General features: G+C 39.5%; 1 protein-coding gene across 2 annotated transcripts in view; it reads right to left on the bottom strand.

Moving 5' to 3' along the window:
* The window catches only part of LOC110967665 (E3 ubiquitin-protein ligase CBL-like), a 44099-nt gene that overhangs the window by 13034 nt on the left and 11906 nt on the right, over positions 1 to 19159 (bottom strand). For both annotated transcript variants that reach the window (XM_022217350.2, XM_022217351.2), the window contains exons 4-11: positions 18166 to 18322; positions 15385 to 15506; positions 15158 to 15295; positions 12512 to 12599; positions 12112 to 12243; positions 5529 to 5738; positions 5038 to 5154; positions 949 to 1238 (exon numbers count right to left, since the gene is read on the bottom strand). In XM_022217350.2, coding sequence (XP_022073042.1) covers positions 949 to 1238; positions 5038 to 5154; positions 5529 to 5738; positions 12112 to 12243; positions 12512 to 12599; positions 15158 to 15295; positions 15385 to 15506; positions 18166 to 18322 — 1254 coding nt within the window. The remainder of the gene's footprint in view (positions 1 to 948; positions 1239 to 5037; positions 5155 to 5528; positions 5739 to 12111; positions 12244 to 12511; positions 12600 to 15157; positions 15296 to 15384; positions 15507 to 18165; positions 18323 to 19159) is intronic.

Here is a 19159-nt window from a genome sequence, read left to right as displayed (position 1 = left end):
CTGACCAAACACAGACGTCACAAAGCATTTTATAGTTTAAAAATCAGGCTCGCTTCTGAAAAATCTTTGGACCAAAATTATACAACTGTAGATTAACGATAAAAACTGTACGCACAAACAAACAGGAACATCCATATGACTTCCTTACATCAGATTCATAAAGCCCCAAACTGTTCTAATAAAGTTCAGTCATTGTAAAGATGGATACACATGCATAAGTCAAAAAGTTAGTCCTAAATTATGTTAAGGGAAACGCCCTTAACACATTCATTTCACCGACTGCACTTCCAGCACTTATAGGAGATAAAAATCTAAACCTCTGCTAATCGATTACATTATTTTTTTAATTGCCCCCTGGGGACAAATAAAGTTATCTGAATCTGAATCTAGATGACTAAAAAAGCAATCTAAATATATTTTTGCCCCCCAGAATGGGAGCTATGTTAAGCTGGTGAAGAGACAGTGATAAATGGGACAAAAGTCCATTATGTCTGTTACTTGTTTGTGCAAAAACGACATCAAAAAGTCTCAATTTTGTCACCCATTATCTCCATCTATGTATTGTCTACTACAGTTAGTTCTAAACAGATATAAGAACACCCTTAAAACATCTGTTTGTATGTGGATACTACAGTTTCACTCTCTCTCTTCAGTACTAATTGGTTAACTGTTATAAAAAGACCAAATTTTGTCAACTATTGTCTGTTATTAGCTCTATCTACTGTCTGTTACAGCTAGGATTCAGGTCTTAAATAGATGTAAAAACACCTCGAAAACATAACTGCATAGTTATACTACAGTTTCACTCTCTCTCTGTCCAGGGCTAACTGGTAAATGGTTATAAAAATAGTCCCAGATCTAACTTTATTGACACAGCAGAGTGGGAGCTACTTTATGGCAGCTAAGAGATGATCAGCAGGACGAAAGTCAGCATGTCTGTAATCGTACCTTGCAGCCAGACAGTACACAGCGTTGGTAGCAGCCTGGGGTTTGCTTCCTTCTCCTCCGGTCCCGTTGCTCTGAGGGGTGGAGGACAGCGCTGATGGAGCCTTGGTCGCAGGCCGTGGGATCATGTAGTTGGACGCCCATGCAGGCTGGTCGGGGGTGGAGGGCAGGGGCCTCCTCTGAAGTCTGGAGTCCTGAACGACCAGGGAGGGGCGCTCCGGAGGGGGAGGAGGGGGCAGCTCTCTCAGGGCTGGAGGCAGAGGTAGAGGCTTGTCTCGGTGCGTGGCTGCCATCTGGGTGGAGGTAGGAGGGGATGCAGGGGTGACTAATCAACAGAGACGCAAAGACACGCAAGACCACAGGTTCTCAAACTGATGGTTGGTTAGCGCCATAACCTCACAGCTAGAAGATCCCCGGTTTGCGTCCCAGCCTGGGATCTTTCAAAGTGGAATTTCCATGTTTCACCAGGTTCTCCAGCTTCTCCCACAGTCCAAACACATGCTGAGGTTAACTGGTGATACTTAATTGTCTGTAGACAGGGCTCCAGACTAACTTTTTCACTGGTAGCACTGGTGCAACCAACTTTCTCATTTACCTGAAGTTATTCTGGACACAGACAGAAGTTGTTCCAGCAGATCCAAACGATTGAAAGGTGTCAGAAGAGGACAAACGTTTAATTATTTACTGTTAAAATTTGAAAAAAGTGAAGAACTTTGACATCAGTAAGAACCTGATGTGTGAAATGTTTGAAAAGGTTCCAGGTAATAGATGTTTAGACTAAATGTTGACGTGGACTCAATGGTAGGAAACAGAAGCTGATGTTCATGGGGGTCTTATTGGTGTTGAGTTACAATCTGCTTCATCTTGAAATTACACCTACATGTGAGGCTGACTGCACTTTAATGAATCCTTTTGACCTACTGGAAACAAGGGATGAGATGGACAAGAGCGTGAAAACTTTCCTGTTTAGGTTGTGTTGCTGAGTTCGATTTTACCCATTTCTTAGCCATGTAATAAACTGTGAATGTGATGTGTTTGCACTCTGCTGCTACAGCACAAATCACGGGTAACAACCAACATAATTAATAACTCCTTACATAGTTCAATATATGGCGGTCCCTGGACAGGGAATAGGGAGTGAGTGGATGATTTTAGATACAGCCTGAGCCTCCCAATTGGGATTGATTGTGAACAGTTCACTCTGGTGCATCTCTTGTGTCTGTGTAGCTTCTGTTAGCAGCTGTGTAACAAAGTTTAGAAGTTACTCATTGTGTGTATGCACATCTTAGCTTCTGTTAGCAGCAGTTGACGCAGTTTTGAAGTTTCTCTTGGGGCACTCGTTTGTTTAGTTTCTTTTGTTAGCTGTGGGTGTTGTGTTGTGGGAATTGTGTTTAAGTTTGGCTAAGGAGTTTAGTTGTTTTGTTTAGCTAGTTTTTGTAACTCTGTTGGCCTTTGTTTGGTCTTACTTGGTTCTTTAATTTAAACTCAAACACTCACTACCTTTCTTTTCTTTGTTGTATTAGCACAGTTCCCTTTTGATAATTCTGTCACTAAGCAATTAACTACGCTATCCAAACCGAAACACCTGTTTTCTTCATCCATGTGTCAGTAAGGGTTCATGTGATGTATATTTCATCATCTGCAAAAGTCTGTCTGTGACTTTGTGGATGCCTCTGTAAAAATGTGTTCCTGTGCAGACTTTGCACACTGCACATATGCTAGGAAAGTTAATGGTGCTGAAAACACTGTTGCCAAGTTCTATCTCCAAAGGATTCCAAAAGAAACTTTGGATTTGTTGAGTTTCTTTGAGTTGCTTAAAATCTGTCATGTCTTCACCTTACCCTGTGTAGTGCCATTAGATGACATGTTGTGAATTGACGCTATATAAATAAAACTGAACTGAACGAATGCTTATCATGAGGAGAGGCTGTATAATTAATCATTTAAGGAGGTGTAAATGAAGTAGTTGGACTTTGGAGGTGCTTTGATTTTCACATGCTCTCCATCTATAGAGTCCAAACACAGTGGGAAGTTCAAAATTCTCCATAATTCCAGTGTTATGTTCACTAAAAGTGCTTCAGACACAAGAACTGGAGCAAACTTTAGCACTTACACAGTTCTACAGTTCAAGCTCTAATTAACTTCTATATTATTTAAAAAACAGAAAGTTTATACACCCTTTAATTTGTATAAAGTAGTTTGAATTGAACTATGTCAGCACACAAGGATGAATAAATTATGAATCAGCCACGGCTGACTCCTTTGAACACTTCAGCATTCACGTGGTTTCAGGGCACTAGACTTTCACAATTAAAGCACGCTCAGCTGAGTTATTTGACAGTCAAATGGACATGTGAGAGAACATGTGATCCTTCAAGGCCAGTAGGAAATGTTAACAGAGTTACACTTTGGCTGATTTCAACTCCACCTGCTTGATATATTTATATGAAAGCTGTATAGACTGATTATTAATCATTAAAACACACCGTGGCCAATTCAGAATATGCAAGTTTACAAAAATCTGAGAAAAATACAGCTATTTGTGTCTGCCAGATGGTTCTCGATAAATGAAAGGATTTTAAAAACTCACTTTTTTTAATCCTTCTACTTCCTGTTTTTTTTCCCCATTTCCTCACATGTTCACAAACACTTCACCCTATTCGTAAGAAAACGCCTCCTTAATGTTACTTCAGGGCAAAAGTTGGGGGACAAAGTCAAAAAAAGTCAGTTCCCTTTGCGTGCAAAACCTTCTTCCAGCTTGTACAAGGCTTCAGCTGTCTCTCTTAGTCAAATGAAGCGGGCATTTTCTAAACATAGCGTCTGTAAACTTAAACAAATTTTCCCTTTTTTTGTTTCCTGCACTGTGCTTCCTTGTTGAGCTGTGGCAGATGGACAGCAGCACAAAGTGGGAATTTTATACTAAAAAGACAAGATAAGAGCTAATTAGTAGTTTACATTAGGTTCAGTTAAGCTTCGCATTGCGTGTATGTTTGCACAGAATGAAGACGATAGATTTGTTCCTCTATTTATTCCACTGAAATCTCTTTAGAAAGACGTTCTTCCACAGCCAGTGTAGAGAAAGTAAACACCACGACTAACAACTCTCAGAATCTCCCTCAGAGAATTCAAAGATTGTTCTAGGACAGCCTTGAAAAATGTGGATCAGCACCCTCAAGTGCCCAAGAACCCCCAGCACCTCAAACTACTACCACTGTTCTGTGTCTCGGCTGAATGCTGGGTGGTGATGAATTCTTTTTAAGCCATATGTCTTAGCTCTGAGTTTTGGACAAATGGCTTTAAACACCGATCAGACCAGAGTGACTGAAGATAAACCAGACTACAGAAGTATTGAATTCCAGATGTTTTTAACGGAAAAAAACATTTTATAAATAGATGAGCAATTTCAAGGCCCCGGATTCTGACTGGTAGCTGAACTTTTGTTGTAGGGGCTTCGCACGACCAGACAGGTGGAGGTTGTCATGGCGCTGTACCCGGGTTGTTGGCAAGGATGTAAGGTTCGGTGTTTTGTTTATGTGATTTATGTCATGGTTAGTTTCTGAGGTAGATTATTATTACTGTTAGGTCATGGTATCTTTGAAGAAGAAAAATTTATTTTTATGATAATTCAAGGTGGGAGTATTATGTGTTGTATGCTTTTTGGTTAGTATAACTTGTGTATATGTATGTTATTGTATTGTATATGTGTATTTTTGTATGCATTGTTTATGTATTTTGTAATTTGATTTTTATGCATTTTTGTACATGTTGCTTTCTGGTGTTGTCACAAATGAAATGATGAAGACCCCAGGAAGTATAGCTGCTGCTTTGCAAAAGCTAATTGGGGATCTTAATAAAACAAACAAACAAACCTCCATGTTCTGCAGTTCCCCAAGGTCCCCCAGCAAACAGAGGACCCCCAGGTGCCCAATGTCCCACTGCAACCCAAGTACTGACTCCAGCGACCTCAATCGGTACACTATTCACTCAAGAAGCCAGTCTACCAGTCCAAGGTGCTACACCAGAAGCCCCATTAGACCTTCTAACTAACCTCAGCAGCTTAAGTTAGCTTATATTGACAGCACATGTACCAACCTTGGCCGTTGCCCCCTGCCCCAGTGCACTATGGGAGCTGGAGGATCTCTGCTGCAGGAGGTCCAGTCGAGGAGGCACCGGAGGCAGCTGAGATACTGGAGACGGTGGGCGCTCGACCTGCAACCAGACATGCACAAATATACATTTAGAGATGTTGATTGAAACGTCGGAACTGAAATCTGAACTAATGAAGTACAGAAGAGCGGGGTAAAATAAGCCAGTTATATTTGAGGTGTCGTAACACGAATGCTATAAGTGACATAAATAATTGGTAAAATAAACCGTTTTAAAAATACGTCTTTCCAAAAAAAGTGACTTCTTGTCTCAGATTGGAATAAACTGAGCCTTGGGAGAAAATATGTCAGGGGAAATTGTGACATTAATATAATGCAAGAGCTGATTATGTTAGCACGTGAATAAAAGTGTGAGTTTTTATGGAAAACATGAAATTGTATGGATGATCTCTGAACGACAGTGTATCGTCGTCTCACCTTGGTGCAGGCCAGCCTGCTCATGACAAGGTGCTGGTCTTCCAGCCGATCATCTTCTTCCTCATCATTGCCTGCAGCTTCAGCTCTGCTGGACCCCTGAAAACCAGCGAAGGAAGCCCCGCTGACCTTCGGGTGGAAGGGGTCCACCACGATTGGCTCTGTGCCTTTAATCTCACATCGGCAAAATGGGCATCCTTGACCCTCCGACTCCTGATACACAAACACAGGAAGGTTAAAATATGAGGGAGCAGAAGCAGAAGAAGAACGTCTTTTTGTTGCAAGAGACTCAAATTAAAGCTTAAGCATCTCTGTGAAGGTGTGAGAGCTTAAAGGGAGAAACCTGGATCTACAAATGACGATCACCTAGACAGGCTGAAGCAATAAAAGCGTCGCTGTAAAACAGCAGCAATGGCAAGTATTGTAATTCTTACACATTTCACGTTATACCTTAATTTAAATGGTTTAACCATATGAACCTCAAAGCCTGCCATCAAGTTTGAGAGGTATATTATCTGTTAACAAAAACAAATCATCAAAATTACACATTTTATCAGAGCTAAAATGCACTGACAGACCAGTCAACACTTCCTCTTTCTTTCGTTTTTCCACTCATGTAAACTGATTCTCAAAGAAACTCAACACTTCTTGTGTATGTTTCCATCGAAAAGTCAACAAGGACAAGGTGACCTTTGTCTTTTGAGCAACTTTACGCTTCCATTATGAAAAATATCTGCAGAAGTAGATGAGTTTCATTGGTATAAAGGTTACATTTTTTTAAAAAAAAAAAAACAGCAACACTGAGGAAGTGATTGAAAAGTGTGTTAGAGGTGAATGACACAAATGTGCCGCTGTTCAGATGGAAATACTGCTATGAAAGTGTACATTATACTCAATATGACAAATATCCATCCATCCATGCACATGACAAAGGGATTCCTGCCAAAATTGCACCATTTTTCTAGTGAGAGCAACAGAAAGAATCATCACATTTTCACTTTTTCTGATAATCCTTGAATTAAGCTTGGTAAGGAAAATGAATCGATTCCAAGCTTAACATCATGATCTTTCACCAAAATCATCTTTTTCTAAAAATACACTCTAGGTACCGACCAAATTTTGTAAAAAATAAATAAATTTTGCGTTCTTCAGTACAACCATGAAGCCATTAGCGGCTCTACAGCGATAAAAAAAAAAGCAAATTTAAACATTCAGGGCAGAAAATAAGTAGACTTCTACTGAAATAAGAGGAAATATACAACAGATGCGTGTTTAATTAGCCCTGGTGCTCTTTACAGCTGAATAAAAAAAGAGGCATTTATCTGCTTGAGAATTTGTGGTGATTGCAAAAGCAAATAAGCAGTGATTGGAGAGAAAACACACGATTTAACCCCTTGAATCCCAAACTCCTGTTCCATTTTTACTCACTGTGAGCTCATTTTTCTCTGCAATATAAAAACCTGCACCTCTATGGAAAGAGAACAACCGTGACTAGAAGTGTGACACAGTCTAGTGCCATAAATCATAAAAAAATATAAAAGACTAGGAAAAACTAATTTAATTTGATTGTTTGTTTTTATATAACTTATCCAACAATTTTCCTGCAAGTCTTAACAACCCTGGAAAACAAATGGCAACTCGACATGTTATCTATTGTATTTGTACTTATATTTTTAATTTGTTTACATATTTATCACCCACCTGCTCAGTGTAAACAGGTCCTGCAGTTCAGGTAAACTGTCCCATAATTTTTTGTAACTTGAATGTTGGTCACAGCTAAACCACTAATGGCTTCTCAGGTGCAACAATAAGCGCAGATTGAGTTATTTTTTAATAGAATCTGGTTTGTTTTAGGTGAATTTTATAGCAACTTTTTTATGACATTATCTGTATTTTTCAGCATATGCACAACAAACAAAATGCATCAACAAACAACTCCCAGATGGCAGTACACATTATTCAAAAAAATGTTTTTTTTCCACCACAAATTAACTAAACTTCTTCATATTTTGGTGTTTTCGTCTACTGGCAGTTTTGACATAATTTCTTTTTTCCCAATCTGTAATATTTGGTCTGTAAGTCCTTTTCCTAAATTGATCTATCACCTTTTTTACCACTTAAGAAGCTGAGGTTCATCATTATTTGTTCAGTTTTATTATAATTCTGTTTTTTAGGATAGACGCCAATTAGAAACAATCGTTTTTTAAAGTTATTTTCTCACATGTTGCTCTGACCTTTTCCCAAAATGTTTTTATCTTTCTGCATTGCCTAAAGCGGTTCTTTAACCTTTGTGCATTTAGTGCAAATATCTGATATGTTTTTATTGAACTAATTGAGCTTTGCAGGAGTTAGGTACAGTGCCTATCATAAGTATTCACCCCCTTTGATGTTTTACCCTTTTATTGCTTTCATAAATCAATCATGGTCAATAAAATTTAGCTTTTTTAACAAAAAAATTATTGGAAAAAACTCTTTAATGTCAAAGTGAAAACACATTTCTATAAAGTAATGTTAATGAAAGAAAATTATATAAATGAAAATAATTGTTTGCATAATTATTCACCCCCTTCAAGTCAATATTTACACACGTGGACAAAATTGTTGGTACCCCTCAGTTAAAGAAGGAAAAACCCACAATTCTCACTGAAATCACTTGAAACTCACAAAAGTAACAATAAATAAAAATTTATTGAAAATTAAATAATCAAAAACAGCCATTACTTTTGAATTGTTGATTAACATAATTATTTAAAAAAACAAACTAATGAAACAGGCCTGGACAAAAATGATGGTACCTCTATAAAAGATTGAAAACTATTTGACCAGAGTGACATGATTAACTCAGGTGTGTCATTTAATTGACATCACAGGTGTTTCCAAACTCATAATCAGTCAGTCTGCCTATTTAAAGGGAGACAAGTCGTCACCCTGCTGTTTGGTGAAAAGGTGTGTACCACACGGAACATGGACAACAGAAAGCGAAGGAGAGAATTGTCCCAGGACATTCGAAAAAAAATTATAGACAAACATCTTAAAGGTAAAGGCTATAAGACCATCTCTAAACAGCTTGAAGTTCCTGTGACAACAGTGGCTCATATTATTCAGAAGTTCAAGACCCACGGGACAGTAGCCAACCTCCCTGGACGTGGCCGCAAGAGGAAAATTGATGACAAATTGAAGAGACGGATCGTTGGAATTGTATCCAAAGAGCCCAGAGCAACCTCCAAAGAAATTAAAGGTGAACTCCAAGGCCAAGGTACATCAGTGTCAGATCGCACCATTCGTCGTTGTTTGAGCCAAAGTGGACTTCATGGGAGACGACCAAGGAGGACACCACTGCTGAAAAAAACTCATAAAAAAGCCAGACTGGAATTTGCAAAAATGCATGTTGACAAGCCACAAAGCTTCTGGGAGAATGTCCTTTGGACAGATGAGACCAAACTGGAGCTTTTTGGTAAGGCACATCAACTCTATGTTCATAGACTCAAAAACCAAGCATACGAAGAAAAGAACACTGTCCCTACGGTGAAACATGGAGGAGGCTCAGTAATGTTTTGGGGCTGCTTTGCTGCATCTGGCACAGGGTGTCTTGAAAGTGTGCAAGGTACGATGAAATCTGAAGACTATCAAGGCATTCTGGAGAGAAATGTGCTGCCTAGTGTCAGAAAGCTTGGTCTCAGTCGCAGGTCATGGGTCTTCCAACAGGACAACGATCCAAAACACACAGCCAAAAACACCCAAGAATGGCTGAGAGAAAAGCGTTGGACTATTCTAAAGTGGCCTTCTATGAGCCCAGATCTGAATCCCATTGAACATATGTGGAAGGAGCTGAAACATGCCATTTGGAGAAGACACCCATCAAACCTGAGACAACTGGAGCTGTTTGCTCATGAGGAGTGGGCCAAAATACCTGTTGACAGCTGCAGAACGCTCATTGACAAATACAGAAATCGTTTAATTGCAGTGACTGCCTCAAAAGGTTGTGCAACAAAATATTAAGTTATGGGTACCATCATTTTTGTCCAGCCCTATTTCATTAGTTTGTTTTTTTAAATAATTATGTTAATCAACAATTCAAAAGTGATGGCTGATTTTGATTATTTAATTTTCAATAAATTTTTATTTATTGTTACTTTTGTGAGTTTCAAGTGATTTCAGTGAGAATTGTGGGTTTTTCCTTCTTTAACTGAGGGGTACTGTTATGCCCCTGTCTAGGGGGTAGGGTGCACAACATAAAGTAAAAAGAAAAAAAAAGAAGAAAAAATAACCCCGAATATTTCCCCAGTCCCCAAAAGAAACAACAGTCTAACAAGTTCTAAAAAAAATACCAGAATTTATTTTGCAATATAACTACAACTTAAAGAGGCCACTGCATGGGCTGTTCATTCAAAACCAACAAAAGACGGATACAAACTAAAGAGGCATTTCTTGCTCTCAAACAAAAGAAAATATCCAATCCAAAAACATACACAATAAGCAAAAAAAACCCTACTAAACCAAACAACAAAACTCCGCTACTCTAATCGAATTCAAATATTTGGAGGCTGGGGAGACACACAAAGGGTGCTGCTGTCAAAGTGGCTCCTCCATCACTGCCGGCCGCCAGGATTTGAAATGACAGCCAGCCAATCAGCATTGTCCGCCAACCACGCCTCCTGCACACAAAGATTTACACAGAATCCACAGAGCACCCACTCCCAGACAATAAAACAGTTCGAAACTACAACAACAAAAAAAAACAAAAAAACAAATACGGCCACGGCCGTAACAGTACCAACAATTTTGTCCACGTGTGTAGTAGACGCACCTTTGGCTGCAATCACAGCAGTGAGTCTGTGTGGATAGGTCTCAATCAGTCTTGCACATCTGCCCACTGTAATTTTGCTCCATTCTTCTTTGCAAAACTGCTCAAGCTCTGTCAGGTTGCGCGGGTATCGGGCATGAACGGCCCTTTTCAAGTCCAGCCACAAATTCTCTATAGGATTGAGGTCTGGGCTTTGACTCGACCACTCCAGAACATTTACCTGGTTCTTTTTAAACCATTCCTGTGTCGCTTTTGCAGTATGTTTTGGATCATTGTCTTGCTGGAAAATGAATCTTCTCCCCAGACGTAGTTCTCTTGCAGACTGAAAAAGATTGTCCCCCAGGATTTCAGTGTATTTTGCAGCATTCATTCTGCCCTCTATCTTTACAAGCCTTCCAGGTCCAGTTGCTGAGAAACATCCCCACAGCATGATGCTGCCACCACCATGCTTCACAGTGGGGATGGTGTGTTTTTGGTGATGTGCAGTGTTTGGTTTCCGCCAAACATGATGTCTTGTCTGATGGCCAAAAAGCTCAATTTTGGTCTCATCAGACCAAAGAATCTTCTTCCACTTGACCATGGAGTCTTCCACGTGCTTTTTGGCAAACTCTAGGCGAGATCTAATATGACTTTTCTTCAACAGTGGCTTTCTCATTGCCACTCTCCCATAAAGCTTTGACCGGTGAAGAACCCGGGCAGCAGTTGCTACATGCACAGTCTCTCCCATCTCAGCAGCTGAAGCTTGTAACTCCTTCAGAGTAGTTGTAGGGGTCTTGGTGACTTCTCTCACTGGTCTCCTACTTGCACGGTCACTCAGTTTACGAGGGCGGCCTGATCTAGTCAGATTCACACAAGTGCCATATTCCTTCTATTTCTTGATAATTGATTTCACTGAACTCCGGGGATGTTCAGTGCCTTGGAAATTTTTTTCTAACCATCCCCTGAATTGTACTTCTCAATAACCCTTTCCCTGAGTTGCTTAGAGTGTTCTTCTGTCTTCATGGTGTAATGGTAACCAGGAATACTGATCAACCACTCTCTGGACCCTTCAGACACAGGTGTTTTACAACTCAGTCACTTGAAACACACCCACACCACTCAGGTGATCTTCATTTCACTAATTTTGTGACTACTGGCAACAATTTGATGGACCTCTATTGAATTAGACCATTAAATTAAAAAGGGGGTGAATAATTATGCAAACAATTATTTTCATTTATATAATTTTCTTTCATTAACATTACTTTATAGAAATCTGTTTTCACTTTGACATTAAAGAGTTTTTTCCAATACATTTTTGTGTTAAGAGAGCCAAATTTTATTGACCATGATTGATTTATGAAAGCAATAAAAGGGTAAAACATCAAAGGGGGTGAATACTTATGATAGGCACTGTATGTCAGCATTAGCCGGTTACAATGAATTAGCCTGAGTTGTGCATTTACTGTCAGAGTATGAGCAGCAGCACTGGCGGATTTTAATAAAATATCACAATCTTAAGTTTAGATTTGCAGAATTTTTCCAACAGAATGTCACGTCATAGATGAAATTTTTAAAAAAAACATTTAAGAGTCTGTTTTTACAGTTTCTTGCTACAACAAATGGTGTAATGTTTGTGACTCTTTAAACACAAAATGCCTTTTAAACTCACACTGTGGGGTTTTGGGGTTCAGAGGGTTAAATGAATGTTTATAGCAGGAGGCAAAGCAAAGACAAACTTCCCTCCAGGCTATTGATAATTTTCAGAGCGACGTAATTAAAGCGTGCAGCGGTTAGCCTCACCTGCCAGGCGGTCAGACAGGAAGTACACATCAGGTGTCTGCAGGGCTCGATCTTCACATCCTTGTCGTTCTCTGCACAGATCTTACAAAGCTGAAACGTGGAGCCCATTTCACAGTACAGCTCGTACTGCTCCTGCAGAGATAAAAGGAGGAAGAGGAGGAGAATGTTAACCACTTAGCAGCCATCTATACTTAGAATGAATGTTGTTGTCTTTTATGCATCTGTTTGCATTAAGCAGTATAATGTACATTTCCTGCTCAGGGATCTATAAAGTTTATTGTCTCTTAATGGTCTCCATATTGCAGAATAACACGGTGCTTCATGCTTCTTTTGCAGACTGATTATGGCACTTTACACTAGAAACTAATGGCTGGATGAAAAACAAAGGAGGTGAAGTTACCTGAGTAACTTTGATGTGGTCCTGTGGAGACGGTTCACACAACCCTGTGAGGTCTGGATTCTGTGCACGGCCGTCTGGGAAAAGGTAGCTGGAGACAACAAACAGAAAAATACAAATCATTCTTGTTTGTTCTTAAAATAAAAGTTCTAATTTGGTGTCTACATTTAATGGTCTTGAGTTGAAAACGAGAAACGACCAATTCAGCTGAAAAGTCGCTTAAACAGCAGTTCCTCTTTTGTGAACATTTGTTGAAATATTGCTTGTTTAAATTTGAGTTTCTGTTTTAAATCCTATGTTCTCATCTATGACAGAGAATGGCACACTACAGAGAAACTGTAGAGCTGTACTGATGGGTTTTCTGTTGCAAAAAACACAAATTACAGCTCCATTAAAACCTAAATCCTTTTCAGACATGGGATTGCTGGACTAATCTGATCAATCTGTACTTTATAAAACACTATTTTATAGTCATATAATGCTTTATTTTTATTGCAAATACCACCAAGTTGCACCTTAATGTAAATATTGACTTTTTTTTGCAATTTTAGGCACCTTATGCTATCTTTTCGACCACTACAATTTGCACGCCACTTGCATGTTGTTCAGTACATTGTTCCTCTGTCTATCTAGTATGGAACTACTGGATAAGTTGAATTGAAGTATTTATCTAACATTAAGAACTATCAAACGTGAGCTGCCAATCCATGCATTGCTTTAAAAACTAACAAAAGAACCTTTAATTCTTAATTCTCGATGCCCTGCATGTGACAAAGGGGACTCCAGGTTATTGTAATTTGCCAATATTGCCAAAATCAGATCATTTGTCAGTGAGAGAAACAGTAAAAAAACAGAAAGAATCATCACATTTTCACCTTTCTGACAATCCTTGAAATCAGTTTTGTTTGGAAAATTAACCGAATCCAAGCTCAACTTCATGATCTTTCACTGAAATCACCTTTTTCCAAATGTCTTGTTTGCAAAAATTGAACAATACACCCTATGGACTGATAAAAGTCTGTAAAAATAAAATACAATAAAACTTTTGCATTCCTCAGCACAACCATGAAGTCATTAGTGGCTTAAGTGTGACAAACAGCTTTGTGACAATAATCCTGGGACTTCTCGGCTGAACTGCAGGCAGTGTTTACATGTACAAAAACAAATTTAAAATGTGAGTAGTAAAGCATCTACAGCATGGAGAGTCACCATTTTCTTTCCCAGTGTTGGTAACACCTGTTGATGCTGTGCAGGTCAATTCTATTTTTTTTTTTCCAAATGTTTCTAAAATAACTCAAAGAAATTCAACTCTCTTCTATTTTTAGAAGAAATTATTTACGCCACGATAACAGGTTCAGGCAGGTTTGTGAAGCATATTAGGTTATAAAATAATATCATTTATAAGGAGTAACAGATAAAATCAGGAAGTAATGTTAAAGTATTGTAAAAGTTTCAACTTTCCAATGGTCCTTGAATTATTTATCTGACACACTGTTTCATCACCATTTTTATATCTATCTATCCATCCATACATTATTTTAATTTGTCTTTTATGTAAGACAGAACAGCACACCTAGTGATGTATGCTGCAGTAACAATACAGTACTACACTAAAGAATAAACTAACAGCCGACTTTATTTATATTAACTCAACACTGAAAACCCTGTCCATGTGTCTTGATAATCTCACTACTGCTGTTTTACAAGCAGTGAAATAAAAATGCCTCTCCAGCTATGATGCTGCTGAAGACGACCACGATGGAAATATTGACCTACCTGCAGACTCACAGCTCACCTGTCTGAGGTGAAGAAAAGTAAACACTGAGCACTTCTGGTTCATGTCAGTGATTGTTTAAAATTAGAAGTAATAAACAAAGATGCCGTTTTATTTTGGAGACCCTCATATGGATTCTGATACTGCAGGAATTTAATCAAGTAAACTACAGCCGTAGTAATGTTTTGTCAACATTCAAAATTGGTGATCAATCTGAGCTGTTAGTCTCCGTTTTCATTAAAGTAACTAATATTTTTATGGACGAGACACCAGTGTTTTATCATTTTGATACATAAACTGTGTCTTTTATACTCTGGGTGATGTTTTTGGGCCAGCATTTGTCCTGAAACGTAGGAAAAAAAACCTTCCTCAAGTGGCTTCAAACAGCTCAAACGACGCTGCTTGTGCGTGTCTACTCGCTGTATGCAGCTCAGACGTGTGCCGTCGCAGCTTTTGCTTTCATTTAGACCTGAAGCTGAGGCTCTCAGCTGCCGTCAGATTAATGGAAATGGCTGCGAGTCTCAAAGGGGCTCAACACGCACTTCTCTGTCAAATCTGAAAGCAGTGCACTTTTATTCTTTGTGCACAATCATCAAAAAGCGACGTAAGCTGCAACTCTGACCCTCTGTTCTTAAATTATTAAATCGCACAGCGCTTTAATAACCTCTGTTCTTTGCAAACATTTCAGTGAGCGACCAAAAATAAAGGCTTCATGAATAACCTTACCGCTGCTGTTTTTCACGCAGCAGAAACAGCGACATACCTTCATGTGTCGACTAAAAATACACATCCTTAGAGGCTTTTATACACTTTAACATCATGTACTTTAAAATGTGTAAATTGGTGCATTGAAGCCATGCTGAAATGTGACTCACAATCCCTCTCTGTATCCGTCAATGAGGGCCTGAAAGAGCGGTTTGTTATGGGGGATGGTCTGCAGGATGTTCCCGTCAGCCGTCACGTAGCCGATCGCCCACTGGCCCAGCCGAGTGCAGCTCAGTCTGAAGATGTAGCTGAGGGAAAGAAGACAATCTCAGCCGGCAGGTACATCTAAAACATTACAGACTAAACGGCGGCATCTGGCTTTTTAAAAGACTCTCACCTGCCAGGTTTGTGGATGAACCTGTGCAGCCGAGCTTTGACCTCATCGTAGGTGAGGAAGGCCATGTAACCGGGATGTGTGACTGCCAGACTGTTCCAGTTCCTCAAAAGAGACGACCAAGGCTGCAAAACACAACAAATACGACCCGTTCAGCTTCTACTGCCAAAAAAATAAGATTTGGGGATATCCAGATGGAATCAACCACTGAAGATTTTAGAATCCAAGGAAACTGACAGCCTAAGGGGTTGAGACTGAGAAAGAAAAAGAGAAGGAGGCCGAGAAGAAGACGCCGCCGAAGAAAAAGTCCACTTCAGTTTTCTTTATTGCACTTGGATGACAACATCATATCTGAGTTCCAAATACTAGCATATTTCAGAGGATTTACTCATTTATCTCATTGTAAAAACCTGAATCCCAACTAGGCCTTTAAATACACCTGCAACTGAATGTCTATTATTCACTCCTGCTGTAACCTGTAAAAATCAAGTATTTATTCAAACCAAAAACAGCACACAGTATGTGTAATTTTAATCTTTAATGCCTGCTACATGCTACTTTTCCCATTTCTGTATGTATGAATGTGTTTATGTAAATGATTCTTGTGTCATATTGAGATTTTTCCTATTTTTTTGTGAGACTTCATTTTCTATCTGCACTTTAATTGAACTTTGAATTTAAGTTGTAGCACAGAAGTTTTACTGTTGGGAATCTCAAAAGTGTTTATGCGAGTTGATCATTTGAAGTCAATTAATGCTTTTGACGTGTTCCCAAGAGTGTGCCTGACTAAAAATTGTCATCCATCCAAGTCTAAAAGGTTCTGCATCGTAGACTCCTCGGTGTACGCCTGTTTGCAGCCAAAAACCTGCGACCACGAAGACTTTCTTCACTGAAAGCGACTCGGCTGTACATGTACAGGATCAACAAATGGGCTTAGAACTATTTTGTTATGAGGAGACATCGTACAAAAAAGTTCTCCATCATTCCCGCCTTCACAATTCATCACTAAAAGAGCTGTAAACGAAGAAGTCGCTACTGGACTTGGGAGGTGCTTTGATATGTGCTACACAAACACAACAGCATAAATCTTGTGTTCGACACGCCTCAGGACCAATCACAATCACTCCAACTAGCTTTATATCCTGTAAAAACAGTCCTGTGAGCTTTTCAGTGTTTCGCCTTATATAAGGCGAAACACTGCTGTCTACGTAGATCAACGTGCTTTAGTGTCGAGGAATCAAAGTCATTCTCCATCTGTCACTTTAAAACAGACTACTGCTCAAAAGTTTGGGGTCACTTAGAAATGTCATTTTTAAAAGGAAAACAGCTTTTTGTCAACCAAGATAGCGTTAAATTAATTAGAAATACAGTCTAGACATTGTTAATGTGGTAAATGACTACTCTAGCTTGAAACGGCTGATTTTTAATGGAATACCTCCATAGGGGTACAGAGGAACATTTCCAGCAACCATCACTCCTGTGTACTAATGCTACATTGTGTTAGCTAATGGTGTTGAAAGGCTCATTGATGATTAGAAAGCCCTGGTGCAGTTATGTTAGCACATGGATAAAAGTGTGAGTTTTCATGGAAAACATGGAATTGTCTGGGTGACCCTAAACTTTTGAATGGTAGTGAATTTTCCTGACTAATTAGAGTTGTAGCTCACATAGCTCCCTCCCTACAAGAAAGTAGAGAAACAAATCAGGTTATGTTTCGATGTTCAAATCAAGATCAAACCACACCATTTTCTCACATTAAATCAGCTAATGGGAATCCTTTTAAAAAATAAATATATCAACAATAACCCAACTAAAAATAGGAAACAGACAAAACGAATGCCGTTACCCGATCAGGAAGATTAAAAGCGACTTAATAAATACAAAAAATACCGTCATATCAGGTCAGCTCAGTGCATTTCAGGTCGTTCCACTTTACATCGGAGCGTTTCGGTTCACTTCAGTTAGTTTCACTGAACTTTAGCTCAGCTTTGAGGGTTGTGGGTGACTTTCCGTGACGTATTATAATAATAACGTTAGTGAGGCGCGAGGGAGGGCAGGTACCTGAAACTGAAGAGTAGAAGCCTGGAGAAAAATAAATGGCTTCAATCAATCAACAGCTGTCTGAGCAGCCTAAAGGTGGAATGAGATAAATCCAGTTCTTCTCCTGGGATTAATTTAAAGTTCACCTATTCAGCTGCTTCCAAAACTACTCCAATCACTTGAATACATTACTCTTTAAAGCAAAGCTGACCAGAAGCAGGAACATTCTTGTTTAAGCTTTCTGTTCTTCTTTTTTACGTTTCTTTTATTGGCAGCTCTCAGCCCACTGGTGTCCGTTTTATCATCTCACTTCCTCGCTACCTCTCCAACCAGGTAGAAGAAAAAAAAAAAAGGTCTGTTCTGTCGGTTTTCTTTTCCTTTCTGCTGCAGCACATCTATTGCAGTATGAAATTAACTATGTGTGTGTATAAGAAGCCATAAAAAACACAAACTTTGTGAGTGGATCCTTTCTCATAAAAACACTGTTGGAAGAGTCTTCACTGTTTCAGATTCAGCTGGACTCACTGAAAAATTGATGAACAAAGCTAAAATGTGCTAGAAAATAAGACAACGAATAATATAAATCCTGCTGCAACTGCAAGTGTCTTATCCACAACGCATCACTTCTGACTCTCTAAACTCTTTCATGGTGTCATTTGTTGTCTGAATCAGGCTTCAGACCTACTACATGAAGCTCTGGGTTACTTTGACATCCCCACAATGCTCTGCTGCCATGAGCCTTACCTGGAAGAGCCTTGTGAAGATGTCAAACTCAAACACAGAGATGTAGTCGTTGCAGGTGAGGTCGATGGTGGATTTGAGGGCCATGGCCTCCAGACCTGAGCTGATGGGGTGAAACTCGTGGAGAGCCTGACGGAACGTCCTCCATGGCACGATGGTCCTGCAGGGGGAGTGGAACAGAAAATACAGGTTTACTGGAAGAACCACGGTTTGAATACATTTGTGGAGATTCTCAGTCATCCAGGTCGTGGTAATCGTAGGAGATTCAGTAGAAACCAACTGGACTTCTCTGGTAGGTTCCTGAATATCGTTTGAATACAGACACAATCCTGAAAGCTAAAGCTCAAAGCTGCAAAATTCCAAAATTAGTTCAAACTAGAAAAGCACTCAGAGAGCGCAGTACTCCACCAAAGCTGTTCATTCCCCCACATGGCATTCTTAGAAATACAGTACAGCACTTGTACTCCACCAAGGAACACAGCAGAGTTATGTGACGATGGACATACGTTTGTCCTTCCGTCTGTCTGTCTGTCTGTTAGCAACATTACTCAAAAACAGACCAACAGATATGGATGAAATTTTCACTGAAGGTCAGAAATGACAAGGACCAAGTGATCAGATTTTGGCAGTGTTGCGGTTTATAGTCTGGATCCACAGATTTGTTAAAGATTTATGTATCATTGTGAGATAGCAGCACAGCATCACTGCAACTATGACAACAAGTGAACACTACCTCAGCTGCCTGCTGACGATCACGATTGCGATCCTACTACAAATCCACCACTGTGGACTTATCAGGACTTATCCGTCAGAAATGATACAAGGAACAACTGATTAAATTGTGGGGGTGTTTCTGAGTCCCATCAATTCCCGCTGCCCACTACATATTTAGGTCACGGGATTCAGTATCCGTTCATAATGCACACATGCATAACACACACCTGTGCTCAGCGTAAGAGACAAACAGACACCGATCTTCACATAACTCCGCCATGTT

Source organism: Acanthochromis polyacanthus, chromosome 17 (assembly GCF_021347895.1).
Source record: "Acanthochromis polyacanthus isolate Apoly-LR-REF ecotype Palm Island chromosome 17, KAUST_Apoly_ChrSc, whole genome shotgun sequence".
Taxonomy (NCBI): Eukaryota; Metazoa; Chordata; class Actinopteri; family Pomacentridae; genus Acanthochromis; species Acanthochromis polyacanthus.
The sequence above is the reverse complement of the archived record's forward strand: the minus strand, read 5'-3'. Positions and strand labels throughout refer to the sequence as shown.